Source organism: Indicator indicator, chromosome 11 (genome assembly GCF_027791375.1).
Source record: "Indicator indicator isolate 239-I01 chromosome 11, UM_Iind_1.1, whole genome shotgun sequence".
NCBI lineage: Eukaryota > Metazoa > Chordata > Aves > Piciformes > Indicatoridae > Indicator > Indicator indicator.
This window is the reverse complement of record NC_072020.1, coordinates 22215160-22234834: the sequence shown is the minus strand read 5'-3', so window position 1 is coordinate 22234834 and position 19675 is coordinate 22215160. Positions and strand designations below refer to the sequence as shown.

Genomic DNA, 19675 nt, shown 5'->3' with positions numbered 1-19675 from the left:
AGGAAAATTGCAAAAACACGAATTAGGGTCCCTGTCCTTAAGTGTGTTTCAGTTTGCATTTTGATAACAGTTTAGAAATGTTATCGCCTGTTTTGTCACAGACATAATTCACATCTTTCTTCAGGCACTGTAAACAAGAGAAATGGTTTAATGGCTCCATAAAAGGCACTCTGTGCTGATAGCTGAGATTAGACCCTTTAGTAATGGATTTTTGTGTGTTGGGGGAAGGGGAGGGCTTGGCAGAGGTAAATGTACTGGAAAAGAATCTTGGAGAGACTCTGATGTATCTCAAGTGCTTGCTGCATTTCTGTGTGTATTGGGAGATAGATTTAAAGTGTGGCAGTATTGGCTTTATCAGTAAAGGGGCCTTCTCTTCTTGCTTTTGAAATTTTACCAAGTACTAACTTGGGAATGTTTAGGGCATGAGTTACAGTGGCTTCCCAGTTACTTCCTTTCCTCTGCAGGTACACAAAGTCCTCAAACTTAATACCTGAGTGTAGTGTTACTTGGGAGACATTGGAGTTCACTAGCACAGGCAATGTTGCTGCTGTCAGTTGATTTTATACTGTATAGTAAATGCTCTTGTCCTGCAGGTGTTGATAATAAGACCTCTTTGGTCAGTAGAGTAACAATTGTTTGCTGTTAGCCAGCATTGTTCAATACCAGTAGTATTCCATGCCTTCAAAAAATATATTTCAATTAGTTCTTCATCTTCAGAAAACAAAATCTGATTTTGTTTTGTGTTCTGGGCAGGAATCTGAAGTTTGAGTATTGCAACTTTTTTGCTCAAAATGAGAAATTACTTGCAATTTTAAAATTTCTTTATCTTGAATTGGAAAGTATTTTAAACCATTGCCTTTATATTTGATGCAGTGCATTTCTGAGGCTTTCTCAAAAGAAGTGATTCAGATCTACCTGTTCAGAGACAACTGATTCCTCCTTTAATTTCAGAGTTCTTATTAAAATTGTTCATTTGAGCCTTAAACTGGGTGTTAACAGTGAATAAAACATTTGGAGGTTAGGTTTTTGACAGCAAAGGAGAAAAACACTTCCAAACAAGGGGTAGCCGGTTTCACCCTCTGTTTTTGCATGTTCAGTGTGAGTTTTCTTCATGGTGGAATTATTGTTTTGTATGAAATCCTGGTCTGTACAACAGCACATGTATAACATGGAAACTTTCTTACTCTGCAGATATAGATAGGTACATTTATGCACAGAGAATATACATAGAGTAATGTATTATACCTTAATCAGTTTGCTACAGATGGTAGCAGTCCTTCTTCACTTGCATCTGCATGTTGACTTTGGAGGAGCTCCAGACAGGGTCTGCAGATTGAGTCTCTTCTGATACCAATAATTCTGACTTTCCCTAGTGGTTGAGATGAGGTGTTGAAGCCATCCATTTAAATACACGTTACAAGACTGTTTGCCTTTCAAGTTCGCAGGTGGTTATCTGTGAGTAATCACTCAGGATAAAATCTTGGCCCTTGGTCACTTCTTAATAAGATGATTATCAAGGCAGAGTGCCCGTTACTTTAATAGGGTTGAGACTCTCTTCTGGGGTTAAGTAAAATGAATTTGCCGTCAGGAAGAAAGAAGTGGTGAGGAGCTGGTTGTTTGAAATGTCATTTCGTTAATTTGGATGGGTTGGTAGCTTGGTGTGCCCCACTAAAATTAGATTGTATAAACAAGCAACCTTGCTTTTCTCAAAAGAAAACAAATGGAAAACATAGTATAAAATTCACCTTAGCAGAAGGCTGTGTGTTTAAAATCTGTTTCAGTAGGTGCACTGTAAAATGAGTGTCACACTAAACTGAAGAGTAGCAGGTAGAGGGTTTCACTGATGATACAAGAATTGGCTTGAATGTTTGAAATTTTACTGGTGAAATAAGTTTGTCATCTTCAACCATGTTTTAAGAAAGCCCCCCAGAAGTGCACTAAGTATTGTTCTCAGGCTGTCTTTTTCCCTTTCTGCCACAAAGAGTGTACACTTAATGAGTTAGAGATAAAGCTTAGCATGGTGACTGTGTCAGGGGACTGCCCGAGGAAGGCTTTAAATTTTACAGCTACATTATCTTTCTGGCTGTAGTTAAGATAAAGATCTAATATAAAATCACTTTGGACTGTAATGCTTTCCCTAAATGAAATGAAGGCGTAACCTACTTGATTTGATACACTTTACCCTAGCTTATAAAGCTGGGAGGAAGGTGAGGTAAACTTTAATTAAAACTACAGCACAGATGCCTTCTAGCACTGTGCCCTGTACCTTGCTAGGACTGTACAGTAAGCAAAATAAAATGTACCTCACAGCCGAGGCAGCAGGCTGGAGCCGTGTTCAGTGAAAGTAATTTAATTAGTGTTGATCATGACTCCAGATGATGGTGATTTGATAAGGAATAATTTAGTACTTAACAGCCTTTTACATGCACCAACTCCATGTGGGAAGGTAAAGCAAATTGCACAAAATGAATGTGCTGCTTTCACTTGTGCCTGTGCCAGTGAGCTGGAAAACTGCCTGTTAGCAGACGTTCAGGCTCTCAGCGCTGTGATGAAATACGCAGCCAGTTCTCCACACAGGGCTGTGGTGTGGGAGTCTCTGTACTCCCGTTATTTAAAAATAAATAAGGGAAGTAATTTTTCATAACAGATTAACTCTGAGGAAGTAGCAAAGTTAAAATAAGAAAAAAAATAAATAAAAAAATAGAGCAGTATGTGGCCTTTGCGCGAATACGTGATACTGGCTTTTAAAAAAAGTCTTGTTGCAGTTGTGTTTTAATTATCTGATTCAAGTCAAAGAGATTGACTACCTTGGCATTGGAGCCACCATCCTGGAATTGTGGGGCCCATCACATGCATTGAACCTGCAGCATGCGTTATCTGACCAAGACATGCAAGGAGAGTCAGCAGTTGGAGTTCACTAGCAAAAAACGGAAATGAACTAGGGGATGTCAGCCTGCTTTGCAATTGTGGAGGAAAGCTGACCAGGCTACATTTTGCACTATTATTAAACACGAGTGTCTTTATTTACATGGTCCCCATGGTCTTCTATTTTAGTGCAAGTTCAGACAGTTTTATACAGAAAGAGTTCTTTCCTTATTGTGACATGTACCTCTTTTCATCTATGTTTCTTCAGATACTGTGCTGTGCGTATTTGTGAACTGTCTGCTTTTCTTTTGTAATCTTCCCAGATAATTGACTATTATCCACCAAATACTATAGCTGTATGGCAGTTTTAGAGAGAATTCTTGTGAGTTTTGTGGAAAACACAGTGCTATTTTGCAAAAGTTTCAGCTGAAAGGCAATAGCAGGAACTAAGTAGTCAGGGAATAAGTTCATAAGTCAAGTAACAGAGGCAGTGTGAAGTAGACGTGTTGTGATAATAGACCCATTTGTGAAAGGGTTCTCTGAAAGTTGCCCAGCTGTGGAAGAACCCATGGCGAGAATCTGGAATCCAGATCAAACTTGCAGCTACTCAGAGTTTATGGGTTGGGATGCTCATCTCTTAGAGAGCACTTCATTTACCTCCCCATCCCCACTGAACACGTGTGTGTTTGCAGGTGGATTAGTATCAGAAAGTACTTCGTACATAACAAATTGTCTTTCCTAAGTTCAGGTGCAATGGAAGGGAAAGAGGCTACTTGGTGGTATGTAACAGTGGCCTGGTTTTGTGCTGAGGTTCTCTACCAGGAACCACTGCACATACATGATTTTCATGGAGCAGGATGTTCAAACTACAGTGTTTTGGTGTCAGCATCAAAAATTGACAGTGAAATTGATCTCTGAACTCCAGGCTTCTCAGAGTTAAAAAATATATTTACAACCTCATTTTATTTAGAAGCTGAAGGATGTATTTTCAAGCTGTTAACTAGCTGTCTTTTGGTCCTTTGTCCTCCTAGCCACTTACTTTAGATTTGTCTGGGTCAAGTGAACTTTGAATTTTCTTCTGCTTTAATTTTGATTAAGGTTCACTACGAAATAAGGGAAGTTGGCTGCCTTAAACTAATATACTGGTTAACCTTGTCTTTACCTTTGGCCTTTTGCTTAATCCAAAGTACCTTGTGCTTCTAATTAATGCTGTATTTCTGTCACACTCCCTTTATTCTTTTTACCTTTAAAAAGGTATGATTATGTTTTTTCTCAGTTTGTGTCTATATCCCATTTACTATTGATTTTGGGGCTAGGATTTCATCTTGTGTATTTTTGAGAAAAATTACTGAAGGTATTTACTGTGTATTTTTTTTTCAGATGTTGATTATAACTAAAGGCACATGTAATTATTCAAGTTCATAAGTTTCACTGCAAATTTTCATGAATTATGTAGGACAAAAAGAATACTGATCATATGCTTGAGCCTTGTATGTGAGAAATTTATTCTGCATTTGTGTGGCTCTCTTTGAAGTGAACTAGTATTGCATTTATAGCTAAAAGCTACCTCACTTAATACTACTTAGAAACATTTGGTGCCTGGGAAGTATTTTGCCTCTGACAACATTTACAGTAGTTAAGCCAAATATAAGTGGGCTGTTATTTTGCTGCTAATGAGATGGGATCCTGGCCATCATTCTATTAAACAATAAAAGTGCTAATAGCCAATGCGAGGGATCTCTGGTGTCTATTTTTCAGTTGACACCCAGAGAAATATTCCCAATGTTTATTTCCTATATTGTTTTTAATATTATAGTGGTTTAATTAATCATGCGTTTAATTAGCAGTGCCTCGCTAACTTGAGGAAGCTCATTGTTAATATTGTACTTGGGTTCTAATTACATTTTGTTTCTCTTTACAGTGGCTTTTCATGGTCTCCCTGTGAAAATCAAGAAGGAACCCCATAGCCCATGTTCAGAACTTGGCTCCGCTTGCAGTCAAGAGCAACCATTCAAGTTCAGTTATGGGGAAAAGTGCCTGTACAATGTCAGGTAAAGCCATGAGGAGCATGTTTGCAGTAAGAACTGCTGATTTAAATGAGGACTGACTAAAGAGTAATAAAACCATAATAGAGATCTTATAAAAATAACCTCTTCAGCAGATAACAGACTGATGAGATAATGCATTTAGCTGATGAACACTGATGGAGTTGTTTACAGTTGTATCAAACACTTACATAACCATTTTAAAGCAGTGTTTTTCATCAAAATGCATATTCTCAATTCCTTCTCCATGGGAGATAGCCAGAGTTTAAAAAGCCAGAGTGCAAGAGTGAAATAGAAGGAAGGAGTGTCTTGTTTTCCACTAGTTGTGTTGGAAGTACTTTCAAAATGCATTACACACATTAGGAAAGAGAGAAAGTTCTGTGTAACAGGCAAGAGATTGGCAGGTCTGAGCAATGATTAGGTAACTCCCAAGTTTTGCAGGTATTATACATGTGTATTCATGGGTGGTTACAATTTAAAATAGTATTTAATTTCTGCACCTTTGTTACCTATTCAAAAGCAAGTTGTCTTCTTTTATAGGGATAGATAATAAAAGCTTTATTTATTTGTGAGGGTGGAGGGCTTTGATATTACTGCATTCTTTATTGACTTTCATCTGGTTTGCACTTACGTGTCACTCCTCCTTTAATGTCAGCAGTGAAGGGTTTCTTATTGACATTTCAGTCTATTTTAGAATCTTTCATCTAGCTTGTGAGTTTTTATTCTCATTAATGTGCTACCAAAACTGCTAGCACTTAAACTATTTACATTTAACTTTTTGGATATGAAAAGTTAAAAAACTAGAAAAAAAAAAGACTGGCACCTTTGCCAGCCCTAGGGATTTTAATTTCAAAAATCAAATGCATATACTGATGCATTGGATGGATTCTAGGGAACCCAATGTAGGATAGTATGGAAGTTCATGCTTGCTATCTACCTCATGTCTGGATTTTTCCTGTTTAGAAAGAGGAATGATCAAAGTGTGCTCAAGTCCTTTCTTGATTTGGGACACCTTTGAAAACAACATCTGTGTATTTGTAGGAGCAGCACTTTATTTTTGAAGAGAGGGGGTTAAAAAAACCAACCTGTTGTGAGAGGCTGCTGACATCCTAGTGTGGGTTGCTAAGCCAACATACTATTGCTTTTCTGGGTCAAATCCCTTCCCTCTAGCTGTATTGTTTTTACTGTCTTTCTTTGTGATTTGTGCAAGCTCTGAAAAATTGTCTTGACAGGGGCTGCCAGCTCTTCGTGCTCTAGTCCAGGTGCTTCTAACTTTAAGTATTTTGTATACTCACTGTTAGAATGTCACTGTAAGACTGAATCCTTTAAAAATAAATTTCTCCGCCCCCGAGAGGAAAATGCTGTGTTGAACTACTTCCCATTAATGTACTTTTTTTCTGTCCTTTTTACAACGTGGAGTAGAGAATTTCTTTGCCCTAATAGGTGTGCTAAGGTGTAACCGTAACAAAAATCTTATAAACATGTCACTTGTGGGTTGGTTTTTTTTTTTTTCTGGTTGGAGATGCTACAGTTGTTTCTCCAGAGAAAATAATCTTACCTTCTTTACTCTTGCCTTACTGATAGTGCCTATGATCAGAAGCCACAAGTGGGAATGAGGCCCTCCAACCCACCAACACCATCCAGCACTCCTGTGTCACCACTGCACCATGCCTCCCCAAACTCAGCTCAGACTCCTAAACCTGACCGGGTTTTCCCTACTCATCTCCCTCCATCCCAATCCATTCAAGACAACAGCTTCCCTATGGACCACAGGTAAAACACAGAGCAGTCAAGGGACCCATGTAGAAAGTATTTTGGTTGTGGCTGCAAATCTTGTAAGAGTAGCAGTAGCTTCCTCTCCACAGCTATTTCCTTCTGGGTTGGGCTAGAAAGGTGAAAACCAGCAAGGTTCCTAGTGTCAGAAATATATGTGGGTTTTGAAAGGCTGGCACTCTGCTTGCTGCACTTCAGTAGGACATCATATTGGCAATGACAAGAGTTCTAATCAGTCGATTCTTTGCTCTTGGGAGGGTGATTGCAGTGTGCTCGATAATCTTAGCTAGATTCCCTTTCTCATGAAAAGGCTGGAGCAGATGGTCTTTCAAGGTTCCTTCCATGATTCACTTGAGGCTAGTAAGGCCTACGAGGTAGTGAAGTCACTAACAGGCGTGAACCTGGCTATAAATAACTGGCCTCTTGAAGCACTTCACCTATGTAAGTGATAAGTGGTCATATTGTGGTGCTACTGCTTCAGAATACTCTTTGGAAGAGTGAGTAATTTTTCTACCCCCTTTTGAAATGTAGCATTTCAAACAAAGATGCCAACATAAACTGTGCTTAAATAACATTAGTCTGAGTAAAAGCCACAAGAGCTAGAGACTAGAATTAACGCTTGAACTGTCCTTAAGTCACCCGGCTTTGTTTTGATATGTTAGAAATCCCCAGACAACTGACTATCTTTCCTAGCTCAGTTTTGCAGCAGATCTGGTCAGTGGATTTCCCTGAGTTTTAAGACAAAACACTTGTTTGTGGAATTCTATTTATCCTAACATTTGTTGCATGAGTTGTGTTTGTCTGTGGTGTTGATTGCTCTGAGCATTTAAAGTTTCAGCTGTATGTAAAGAGATACATAATATTTTCAGAAACTCAACTTGACTCTTAAACATTGGCAAATTAAGAAGCACCTGAAAAGAAAATCACAGTTGTTGGGAGTGTGATTTGCATGCTTCTGCTCTAATAAGGCCTGTTATCTCCAGGGATTTGTGCAGATCACTTCTGAAGGGGTTGCTAAAGTTTATATTGCTGTTTTGTGCTCTGCTGAGATAGTTTTAAGTATCACCGAAGGTTTTCTACAAGCCCTTCTGGTGGTCAAGAAACACTGAATCAGCCCGTTCAGCTGCCATAGTCACTGTCTTTTTCCCCCTCCGTGGACTGTGGTCTAACCACCCAGGTGCCCAGTGAAGCCAGGGAGCGGTTTTGGTTACAGGATGGTGAATAAATGTGTTTCTGTATAGACACTAAAGTCAAGTTGTCAGGGATTGAAATCTCCAGAAGCTAAATGACTTCTGTGCAGAAAGCAGTAATAATATTTTGCAGATGAAAAAAAAAATCGTTATTTAAAGCAACTTGTAAATAGAGTACTCAAGCTGTGTGTCAGCCCTAATGTGAGTGTTTATAGATACTTCCATAAACCTTAGTATTTCAATACCCTTAACACTTGCTCTGCACAAGCTTTGTAGGCTCTTTACATTATTCCTCCCCAGCTCCCCCTCTTTGATGTTCATGTTCTGTAGCATTTTTTGCACTAATGCTTCTCTTTTGTAATAGACCATCATGTGTTCAGTGAAGTCCAAAATAGCTGACTCGGCCAAAAAAGTCTCATTTTTCTCCTTTTTAAAAGAAAGGTACAGTTCTAGTGAAAGGTATTTTCCCCTATTTTCTTCATTATTTTGAATCTTGTCACATTCAGTTGTTTGAAGCGAATGTGTACTTTGGATTCTTATGAATTAAAATCTTCCTGCTTTAGTAGGGGATATGCTACTATAATGAGTGTGTTCAGAAAATGTCATTTAAGAAAATGACCTACCTATGTGAGTTCATATCTAAATTTATAACTCATGGCACATTTCTTTGGAACATGCATTGGTGGCATATGGCAGCGTTAGTATCTAGAACATATAGCCCATACATCTTCATACAGGGCATGAATATATGAACGATAAGTGGTCCTAACAAGTACCAACAGGAATCAAATCCACTTGTATAAACAAATGGCTTGATTCCATACAAAGCTTCCAGTACAACAAGTATTATTAACTTCCTTTGAGGCTTTGTGAGTGAGCCTGTTTCTTATTTTAACTTCAAGTTGCAATTTTCTGATTCACTCCTTGACAGTTCTTAATGATAATTTCTGCTTCTTTTTTTGGCTAATGAAAAAAGGAAAAGAGGGAAATGAATGCAGTGCCAGTCAGCCTGTTTCATAATACATTTGAGCTTCTAAGTTTATTTTCTGCAGGTGTAGGTGGAATTGCAAAAGCCAATGTTACAGTGCAGTACTCTTTCTACTGCAAACCAGGATGTTTACAGTAGCATTAAAAAAATTAATTTTGTCTCCACTACTACATTGTAATAGTTTCTATCTCTGTAGCTCCCACAGTATTTGGTAATTAAGCTATGGCAGTAAATATTTGTCAGACCAAGTTCACAGCACTATCACAGAGTTAAATTGTTTTAGAAATGTGTGCAACATATGAGTTGATAGTCAAGGTTTGTATTGCCTATGCAATCAAACCCCTGCATTCTTCCTCATTCATCCAGTTTGCTCTGAGAGAATGTCAGATTTTGCTTGTGTGAACCAAAGTGAGTTCAGATGCAAAGTACAAGAAGCTGAATATTCATTAGTTCTTGATTTATTAATTATTTGTATGTGTGTGTGTGCCAGTGAGAAACTCACAGACAGTGGCACAAGTTTCTTTTTCTTTTTTTTTTCTTTTTTTTTTTTTAAACTGTGTCTTGTTCATGATGAGTGGTTACAGTTAGTAAGCAGTTTGTTGCAACAACATTGCATCTGCTGTGGATTAGTGCAGATACAATATTAGTACATGGAGGGTTACCACTACTGTGGTAATCTGCAGGAGATAACAGGAAGACTTTGTGCAGTTCATTAGGGCATGGTGGGAAAACAGCATGATTGTATTCTTCTCTATGCCTCTGAACCTGCAGATGTCCAAGTAATTTGTTCACTTAGGTATGTTTTATAGCAGGATAGTAATAAGCACAGGTTCTTGAGTAGTGTTGTGCATAAATGAAGTTAACTTAAAACTGAATTATCAGATTTTATGCCTACTGAAGAGCATTTAGGAGTAGTGAATGGCAGCATGGCATGTATGGATGGCTTCTTTCATGTAGAAATGACCAAGGAAACATGTGAAGACAAGAGGGGAATTCTTAGGCGTTGTTTCTCTTAGCAAAAATTTGCTCTCTCTCATTTTTCTGGAGTGCCTACATTCTCTTTCTGTTAGAGCTGGAATGCAGCACCAACCTTGCAGGTACATCTCCCCTGAGATCTCTCCTCTCTCTGAGGACAGAACCATGGACTTTCACCCTGGAATGATTCCAAATATTAAGGCAGACAGTACTCTTTGTTCTAAGTGTTTGCTGTGGTCAGAATGGTTTCCCTGTAACAGTAAAAACGGTAAGAGTAAATTAGAGTGCAAACTGTATGTTGCTAATACTCAGGAAAAAACAGAAAACTCCTATAACTCTACCTAAGCAAGATGTTTGCTACTGAGAAAGTGATAGAGCCACTAATCATGACCTGTGAAGATGTATGGGAAGTACAATGTAGCTGAAGTCCTTTACAATGACCTCTCTAACTTGTATCCTAGATTTCGCCGCCAGCTCTCTGAACCTTGCAATTCTTTCCCACCTTTGCCTGCAATGCCAAGGGAAGGACGTCCAATGTATCAGCGCCAGATGTCTGAGCCAAACATCCCTTTCCCGCCTCAAGGTTTTAAGCAGGAGTACCATGATCCAGTTTATGAACACAACGCTATGGTTGGTGGTGCAGCCAGTCAAAATTTCCCCCCTCCTCTGATGATTAAACAGGAACCTAGGGATTTTGCATATGATTCAGGTAGGTGAGATTCTCCTTTAGTTCTGTGTAGTAAAGTACTAAATGAGACCAAGCCAGTGCTACTGGTGACTTTATCATATGAACTTGTTTTTTTGGCTCCTAAGTCTCACAAAGTAATTTATGTCTGAGAGAGCTTGCAAAGTAGTGAGCTTACATAGTACCGTGTGACTTGTGCTGTTGTTGCTTCCTCTGTAAAGGATTTCATTTTCCAGAACTCTGTCCAGAAAGTGCACAAGTTAAATAAACCAGAGAAGAGAAAAATCATGGGTGCAAAACTGAGCTTTGCTTAAGAAGGGGCTTATTCTGTACTATTGTATCTCTGACCTCTGAATTTGTGTGCTCCATTTTATGAGCTCTTTCATTTGCCTGCCAGAAATAGAGGACTCTTTCTCCTCTTACTTGCACTACTTTAAATCAGGAGTAACTCCGCTGAAGTGGGGTTTATACAGCTATAAAACCAATGAGGGAGAAGAATCGGCCAAATTGGTGTCAGCTTCTCAGTTTGTGCATACTGCTATGTTTTGTGGAGGTGCATAATCTGTAATGCCAGGCTGCTGATGTGGGGAATACACTGTTGCTATTAATAATGTTTATTATGGTTGTGCTTATAGGGTGGCTGGAATGGAGCCTTATTGCTCTACAGACAGTACAGAACAGAAAAGGTGGTGGCAGAGCCTGCTCTCAATAGCTTCTGGTCAAAATAGAAAGATAGGCTAGAAAGGATAAAACTAAATCAAAGGAGTTACACTGCAAATGTTTGCCACAATTTAAACATAATATTTGTATTATACTTGGTAAAAGAGAGAGGGAATTGGGGAAATAAAAAAAGAGTTTAGTAATGAGCATCAAGTAACAAGGAGAAGGAAGCTGTAAGGGTGGTATGGAGAGAAGCTGAGATTAAAACAGCATGGAGTGGGCTAGGTGGGGTAAACAGTTGATCAGCATAGAGCCAAGAAAATGTGGTCAAAACACGTTTTTCACTTTCAATGTAAGTGATTTCTGCAGCTCCTTTTCAGCTGTGCCTCTCTCTGACTGTATGTACCCCACACTGCTGAAAGGAAGAGATTTCAGTGAGTCCTTGTGGTGCTTCTGGAGGAATGTGCATTGCTTTTGTACACATACCTGCCAAGTTGGGCTGTGGGTCAGCTGTTGGGACCCTGCCTGACTTCAACCTGACTCTCTTCTGGATGCTGCAGTACCTGTAGTGCTCTTCTGCTGTTACTGTCTCTTACTAGACGCTTTTGCAGTTTGTTTCCTGAAGGCTACTTGGCAGATGAGTTCAGTTCCCTTGAAAGTTTAGCCCACGACAAACTAGTTTATAGCTTGATTCAGTGGAGAACTGATTTTCATTGCCTTTTCTGTAGCTAACTTAACATTGTGTATTTAGTAGGGTATTTTGGGGTATTGTTGATGTTCAGGGCTTGTTTTAGAGTTGATCTCTGTATTAGGAGAGGTTGAAAAGAGAGCTGCTTTCTCTTTCTTCTTGGCAAGCAAAGAACACAATGCATAGGTAAATTTGAGTTAGGCCTATACAGGGAGTGGACCAGGGGTGAAATATTTCTCCAAGTTGAAGGGTAAAAGAAGGTGAAAATGAGTTCAGATTTCAAGGTTGAGATCTAGAACTCGTCCTGGTCACCGGTTCTGAGGTACATGGCTTTGGCAGTTGTGTATATTTGGTCTTACAGAGCAACACGGGAGAGATGATCTGTGTAGTGAATGTGGCAATGGACAGTAAAAGGGGGACTGCAGCTTCAGGCACTGCCAGTCCCTTGCAACCTACACAAGCACCGTTATTCATCCTGCTAAATTAGAGGCTGAAAAAAGGCCCTTTTGTAAGCATGCTTCATATTGAGCTCCTTATTGTATTCTATTACTTTACATCTGGGTTAACTACTAGAATTCATCTTTCTTTGGAATATTCATTATGGGAAAAAGCAGGAAAGTTTATTCTGCAAACTTGTATCCAATCCGCTCCTGCCTTTTTTTATTCTTGTTTTCAGTGCCAGTAAGAACAATATTCTACTTTATAGTAATGATGTTCAAGCAAAATGGTTGTTTCTTTTGTAGATGAATAATTAGTTTTAAAAAATGTAAAAGCTGTGTAACCAGTGGTCATGAAAAATTAATCTCTTGGTATCAGGAAGTACTTTTATTGGCCTCAGAATCACTGCATTTAAGTTGACACATCTGTACACTCCATAAATTGCAGTCAACAACTGTGGTCTGTTGATATTTTGTCTTGTTACCATCTGTTCTCTAGAAACCATCATTTTCCATTCTTGCTAAGAGTACATTAAATAACCCCTTAGGAAGCATAATGTATTTGTCACTGAATCATTGGTTTCATTTTTCACCTATGGATCTTCAGGGAAGGAGGAATGCCAAAGCGAAGTATTTTTGCATGGTATTTTATTGCAGCTCAGATAAGAATATAGAAACATATTTAAGAAGTTCATTGTAATACACTGAGATGTTCCTTTTGGGATGTTTTTGAAAGAGCCTCATAAAACTTCATTGCTTTTGTGCACTATGCTTCTATACTTTGTGGGAAGCTGGTGAATGAAAAGCATTATTATGGAATGATTATAACTCTATTAAAACATGACATTAATTATGACATGGGAAATGGCAGATCAATTAGTTGTAATTGTAATTGCAGGTATGCAATTTCTACTACCAGAATGTTTGAGATAATGGAAAAAGAAAAATGTCAACAGAGTAGAAGCTCTTTCTTACCCATCTTCACCTCTAGAAGTTACAGTGCATCATACATGTTCGATCAATCAGGCCTTATTTTGTGCCATGGATTTAATCATTTGGTTTTTTTTTCCATGGCTACCAGTCAGATGTATTTAGTACTTGTTGCAGCCAAGAACGTGAAGAACTTTCAGATTTTGTATCATATGCTCCAGAAGGCTTCCGAAGACCTTTGTTTACAAGGGCTGTTAGTGGGCATTCCTATACACTCCTAGAATTCAGTTCATTTATTCAGACACTTAAACAAAAAGAGCAAACTTGAGATGCCTCATTTATTCTAGGCTTTATTTTTAAGCAGGATCTTTGCAGACTTGTTCTTCTCCACTTACTGTAGTGTATTTGCAAATATACTAAGGTATGACTCTAAGCTATGTGTGTATCAGTTAAAAATTAGTTCTAAAATTACATCTTAAATTATTAAGTTTAAAGGTCATATTTATTTTTGCCCAATTGAAATAGTTATTTTGGTTGGAAAGTTCGTTTGTGACCATGTCTTTGGGAACTCTAAAATTTGTATCACTGTGGTGTTAGAGATAAGTAGAAGAGGAATTGTTGCTTGCATATACTTACCACTGATTGACAAATTTATCTGTTGCAATCTGGATACATTCAGTCTTTCTTGAGCAGGCTAGGGCATAAGCAGGGCTATCCTCACAGCTAAAATTCAAGATAGCCTCACAATTAATATGCTTGAATGGACCTTAGCAAATCTGATTCTCTTCTTGTCACGTCCAAAGTTTTCTTCCAAGATATTAGTCACATCACTTGAAAGAATGACTTACTCAAATAGACATTAATCTGAATGCCTTGCTTTGTGAGTTGCTCATCCCTTTAATTTTTGAGGCCTCACAAGTAATAAATACTTTGTGTTGGCCTTTGAGGGTGGATGGGGAACTGCTCCTCTGTGCAGAGAGATGAGCAGAGGCAGTGACACGTCAGATAGATATATACCTGTTTATTCTAGGTACCTGGTTAAAACTAGATAATTTTTAAAGAACATTATGTTTACCACTGAGCTCCTAGGGACTTGATATTTGAAATATTTGAATGTCAGATTAGGGCCCCTATATAAGCACTGCAAGAATAAAAAAAAAATAACGTGAAAAATCAGCGCAGAAGCAATATGACTGCTTTGGAAAACTTTGTTGGGGCTGGAATGAGCTCTGTTTGAGCCTAAAATTGACCAGTCAGCTGTATTAATCTTGAGGTCATCTTTTCCTTACTTGAAATGTTCTACCTCATTAAGTACACAGCTTCCAGCCTCTGTAGCAAATGAAGTAGGGGCTCCACCTGCAAAGCTGTTTACAGTATGGCTCTCCCTCCCCCAAACAGTTTTGACCTGTGCACTCCAGACAAGAGTGCCGAGGCAAAAGGCTGTGTCGTAACTGATTTGCAACAAAGGGGTTGTGTCAAGGTTGTGCAGGAGGTTGTAATTATGACACTTCTTAACCTCATGAGTCTGCTTTTCTAGGTACAGGATGCTGTTAGCATTCTGCCATTCCTGTTATAGATGTGTATTTACCTAATGACTGGGAACAGAATAAAAATGAGGATCCCTTTCAAATACCTGATGTAGTGCTTTTTGAAAAGAAAATCAATATAACTTAATGTAGAAAAAGATTCCAAGTAGCATCTCATTCCCTAGAGATCAGCTGACATGTCCTTAAATTTGGGAGTTTGCTGAACAGCATAAAAGAGTGTATTGAAGTTTTGATGAGAAAAAAAATTCTTGGAAGCATTTGCAGGTTTTTGGGTTGTTTAATTTTGTTCTTTTTTTTCCTTCTTAACTTATTTTTAAACACCAATTGGCTATTCTATTGTATCTCCTGGAGGTAAAGTTTAGGCATATGGAGATGCTAGTGCAAAAGATAAAAGGAAATCTTAGTCAGAGTCAGTACAGATTTGCTATTTCCAGGATATTCTCTAGACTATTGACCATACAGCATTTAAAATGACACAACTCGTGGTGCTGCTTCTACTGTCTTTAATTATAATGGCTAATTTTTCTACAGTGCTTTGAAAACGTAAAGCACTGTATGAGTGCTAAGTATTATTACTACAATTATTCCCCTGGGAGATTATTTTGCAGACTAATAGACTTCACAGTTAAGAAATATTTCTTGATCATAAGCCTAAATTTTCTCTTTGATCAGTTACATTCCCTTGCTCACAGCTACACCTCTTTGACTCATCTTGAACAATTCCTTGATATTAATGTACCACCTCTAAATCTCTGTAGACAGTTTGCATGTATACTTTTAGTCTGTCTGTGTGAGTCTTTGTTGAGATCTTGCTTTATAAATCCTTCAGCTGCTTAATCTTTTCCTCAAATTCTCTCTAGGTTTTCTTTTTCTTTCCTTTTTTTTTTGTCAGGCTGCAAATATTTGCAGTGTTTTTGAACATAGTTTTTATAAATGCTCTGTCAAACAGAACTGATCCCAGCCTTTTCCTGAATATGGCGTCTCAGAGCACGCACCTTAAAATTGCATCTCTTTATGACCTTGAAGAAATTCTTTTACACAGCAGTATAACTGATCTCAGTGAAAATCTGGCTGGTATAAAGGCAGTGGTGGGAGAATGGATAGAAGTTTAAGAAGTCTTCCCCTCCTTGGTTTTGTTTTTGCAGTTTTCCTGAGTTTCACTTCGTTGGTTTAAAATATATCACTCTCTAGTTTCAGGAGTTAGTTTTGCTGTGTTGCTTCAGCGAGGGAGTGTGGGTTTTTTGTTAGGTAGCCAAGCTGCACTGCACTTTGTACTTGCTCTTAAAACACAGAAACACAAATCTGCTGTGGGATGGTATAACAGCAGAAAATGAGAGTATCTGAGGGGGAAACTTGGGAAATCTGGACTACAGAAGATTGTAATGAAAGGCAGAATTTTAACTTTTCACTCACTTCCCTTCTAGCTGACTTCCTCTATTCACTAATTCTGCCTGAAAGAAATCTGTAGTTAGAATAGAATACATTTTGTAATACTACCTTCATGAACAAAGGGAAACCTGAATAACAAGTAAATGTGAGCATATAGGCAGGAGGCCGTATATCTATTTTTTTTCTTTCAAAGCAGACAATGTGATCTGAAAAACTGTCCTGCAGTCCCTGGTTTTCAAAGAAATGGATAAATATCCTCTAAATCTACAGTTACAGTAAGTGGCACTGGCTAATGATTTGATTTGAGGATTGAGAGCACAGTCTGGATTTACTCTTTGTGCATTAACGCAGGTCAAATGGACACGGGCTGCATTTTAAATCAGTAATGGAAGGCTGAAGCCTGCCTTAAACCAATCATATCAGCCTTACCCAAGACCGATTGATCCCGAGAGACTGAGCTCTGTGAGCACAGCTTTTGTATGAATGGACTCTGTGCAGCCTGAAGTTTCATTCATAAAATGGATGCTGAAAGGAAAGGAGGGGGGAAAAAAAAAAAAAAGGCAGCAACCACCAAACCCACACACGCCAAACCCTGGAATGTCCATTTATGTGGAGCTGAAGGGTGTAGTGTTCCCTCAGCTGCTGCTTTTGCCAGTTGCCTTAAAGTAATGATTAATGCTCCTTGGCCCTGCTTGCCTGCAACCCGACACCATTTATGGCCTCGGTGTGTTTCTAATGTATAGTGAATGGGAAGGCTACATTCTCAAATCAGAAACATAAACAGGAACTGGTTGGTCTGAATTCCATTCAAATATGTCACTTCAGCCGTGCAGTGTTTGTCCAACTTCGATTTTACAGGCTGGGGATGGGGTGGGGGAGAAAAAGCAACACAGACATTTTTGCAGTAAGATTACCAACAAAAGGAGCGAGGGAGAGAGAAAATACTGCTGTCTTTTGTTGAATTTAAAGGGAAGCGATGTTTAAAATCCTTTTTACAGTTACTGAGGTTAATAAAAGCAAATACATGATTTTAAAGTATGCTTGAAAGATCAACTCCATGTGGAATTTCAGTTCAGGGCTGAATGTATGAGCCTTTGTTTTCCTTTCTGCTGTATAAAAAGTTACACATCGCCTAGACAGGCTGTTGACATCTGGTCTCAGAAAATGCATTAGATGTTGTCACAGATCTAAAAAATCAAGTTGTGGAAAGGAAGCTGCTTAAGGTTTTGGGTTTTGTTTGGTTTGGTTTTTTTTTTTTTAATCTGTATGTGTGTAACGATTACACTTAGACATGAATTGATGGGGCCAATGTAGTTCTTCATAAGTTTTGTTTCAAGTGAGATGGAAGAAACTGAACAAAGTTCAATTAGCTATTTTTTTTAAGAAAGGAATGTATGTGTATCTATGGTTGCACAGAGTTGGAGGTGGGTTTTTTTTTCCCTAATTGCTGGTATGAAGGCTGGTAACTGACAAAAAATGATGAACAAAAACTTCCCTTCCGAATGTGTTTAAGCTACTAATAGTTTAGAAAAAGAATCATTAATATTTAGATTTGTTTTCAGAGGAGATAGTGACTCTTTTCACCCAAGCAACTTCAGTGCACCCACATTTTTCAGGCTGAACCTGCTGATGAAAAAATAATGCTGAGTTTTCTGTTGCCAATTTGTAGGACTCTATCGTAGTTACATACCTTCTGAGGGAATAGTGCTTTTAAGGGTGGTTGAACTAAAGCCTGACCCACCAGCATTTGGGTTGTGAAATATACTCAAGCAAACCCTGTATAAAGAGATTGTCAAGAGCTCTAGTATTTCAATCTGAATATCTCTTTTTGGAGAGACACACAGATTCTGATCTAAGTATGTTCTGCAGCTTTACGAATTCATAGGTTTCATGATCAAAAAGAATCATTTGTTATGTGTCCCTGCAAAACACAGATCATGTATTTTTCTTAGTGATGCCTGGTTCCACTTCAGCTACTTGTTGCAATCTAGTTTTAAGAATTGCCTTTCTTACATAAAAAGCCATGTCTGTTTCCCACTGCATTCACTATTGCTCTTTACCGTTTAGCTGTTTAGAGCTTCTCAGTGGTGATAAACAGCTGCTTTCCACCAGGAGGCTAAAAGTGGTTCAGTGGGGGATGAAGCACTCCCTTGTAAACAGTTTGTCAGTGCTCTTGGAAATCTATGAACAGAAAAGTTACTTGCGGTGTGATTGTGATGTTTTAAGTTAGAAGCCAAAAGTATGATGTGTTGTTCTAGCTTGAACATGTTATTTTTAAAAGGCTGCCTTTGTCTCTGTACTTGGTAAAAATCTTTTCCAGTGCACCAACCACCTGTCCATGTACCAGAGAAATGTTTGTGTTGCTCAGATTTGTTTCAGCTTAGTGAAGCTCTGCAAGGCCCTGAATGAAGGACAGACAGTGCAGCAACTCATGGTGTGGGCAGTACAGGGTCAGGCTGACATGTATGAGTGGTACCTGGGAGCTACATTGATCCCAGCTGCCCCAGGAGCTTGTGTGTGCCCTTCTGTGTCCAGTAGCACAAAGGAGGAGGAATCTGAACATGCTGTGTCTCTTACCTCTGGGTAGGCAAGTCACGTAGCACATTTAAGTCTGTTTGGATAGATACACCAGCTCTGAATTGCTGAAGTAGGAGCCCAAACCCATGTAATTACTTTTCAGATCAAAAGGACAATGGAGGAGCAGGATATGGTGTAAGTTAAATTACAGCACTGGGTGTATCCACTGCCCGTGGAGTCCTTCCAAAGCTTTGGGGATTCTACTCCTTTGGGAGCAGTTCCTTTTGGGACCTGTTCTTAATAGTAGAAGTGTAAATTGCAGAAGTATGCAGGCAAAAGAGTAAGAAGGTTCCATTTTTATTGTTACCTCTTTGTTTTATGAGTTGAGGTGTTTGAGTAAGTTATTATCAGGCTCACTGCATAAGGCAGCTGCTTGCCAGTGCATCATACCTCGCCAAAGCTGTAGGTGCCACATGTGGAGACCAAAGTCAGGCAGGCAGCTCAACTTCTTCACCCTGTTATGGATTGTAGACGCCTTCTAAGCCTTGGTCTCCCGTTCTGTCTCTCTGCACACACAGGTATGTAATGCAATACCTCTTGTATCACACTGTGCTTTGTCACGTGTACATGTGTAGTTCCTTGGGCCCCCAGAATCGATGATGTCGATAAAGTGAACTAAAAAGTAATTCAGAATTAAGAGTGTAATGTAACAACGTGTCCTTTAGTTAGGAATTCTATGTAAGGTCAGAAACAGGAACAGAGTAAATGCCAGTTCAGGTTTCCAGTTCCTGCATGGCTCCGCTTCATTCAAGACAGTCGTTTCACCCCACGGCCTGCAGAAGCTATGTCTTCCCCGTGTCTTGCCTGGCTAGTCATGTGGGCTGAAATTCTGTTTTTGTACAGGGTCTGAAACGTAGTCCTGATCTTCAAAAAACACCAGAAAAGAGGATTTAAGGATTCTTTACCCACTTTGAGTTATGCAGGGC

At 38.9% G+C, this 19675-nt stretch overlaps 1 protein-coding gene across 7 annotated transcripts in view; it reads left to right on the top strand.

The window, feature by feature from the left end:
- ETV1 (ETS variant transcription factor 1) overlaps positions 1-19675 on the top strand; it is a 64014-nt gene that overhangs the window by 27931 nt on the left and 16408 nt on the right. For 6 of the 7 annotated variants that reach the window (XM_054384729.1, XM_054384730.1, XM_054384731.1 and 3 more), the window contains 3 exons: positions 4787-4916; positions 6495-6683; positions 10298-10545. In XM_054384729.1, the coding sequence (XP_054240704.1) occupies positions 4787-4916; positions 6495-6683; positions 10298-10545 (567 nt within the window). The remainder of the gene's footprint in view (positions 1-4786; positions 4917-6494; positions 6684-10297; positions 10546-19675) is intronic. The other variant, XM_054384734.1, reaches the window with a different exon arrangement.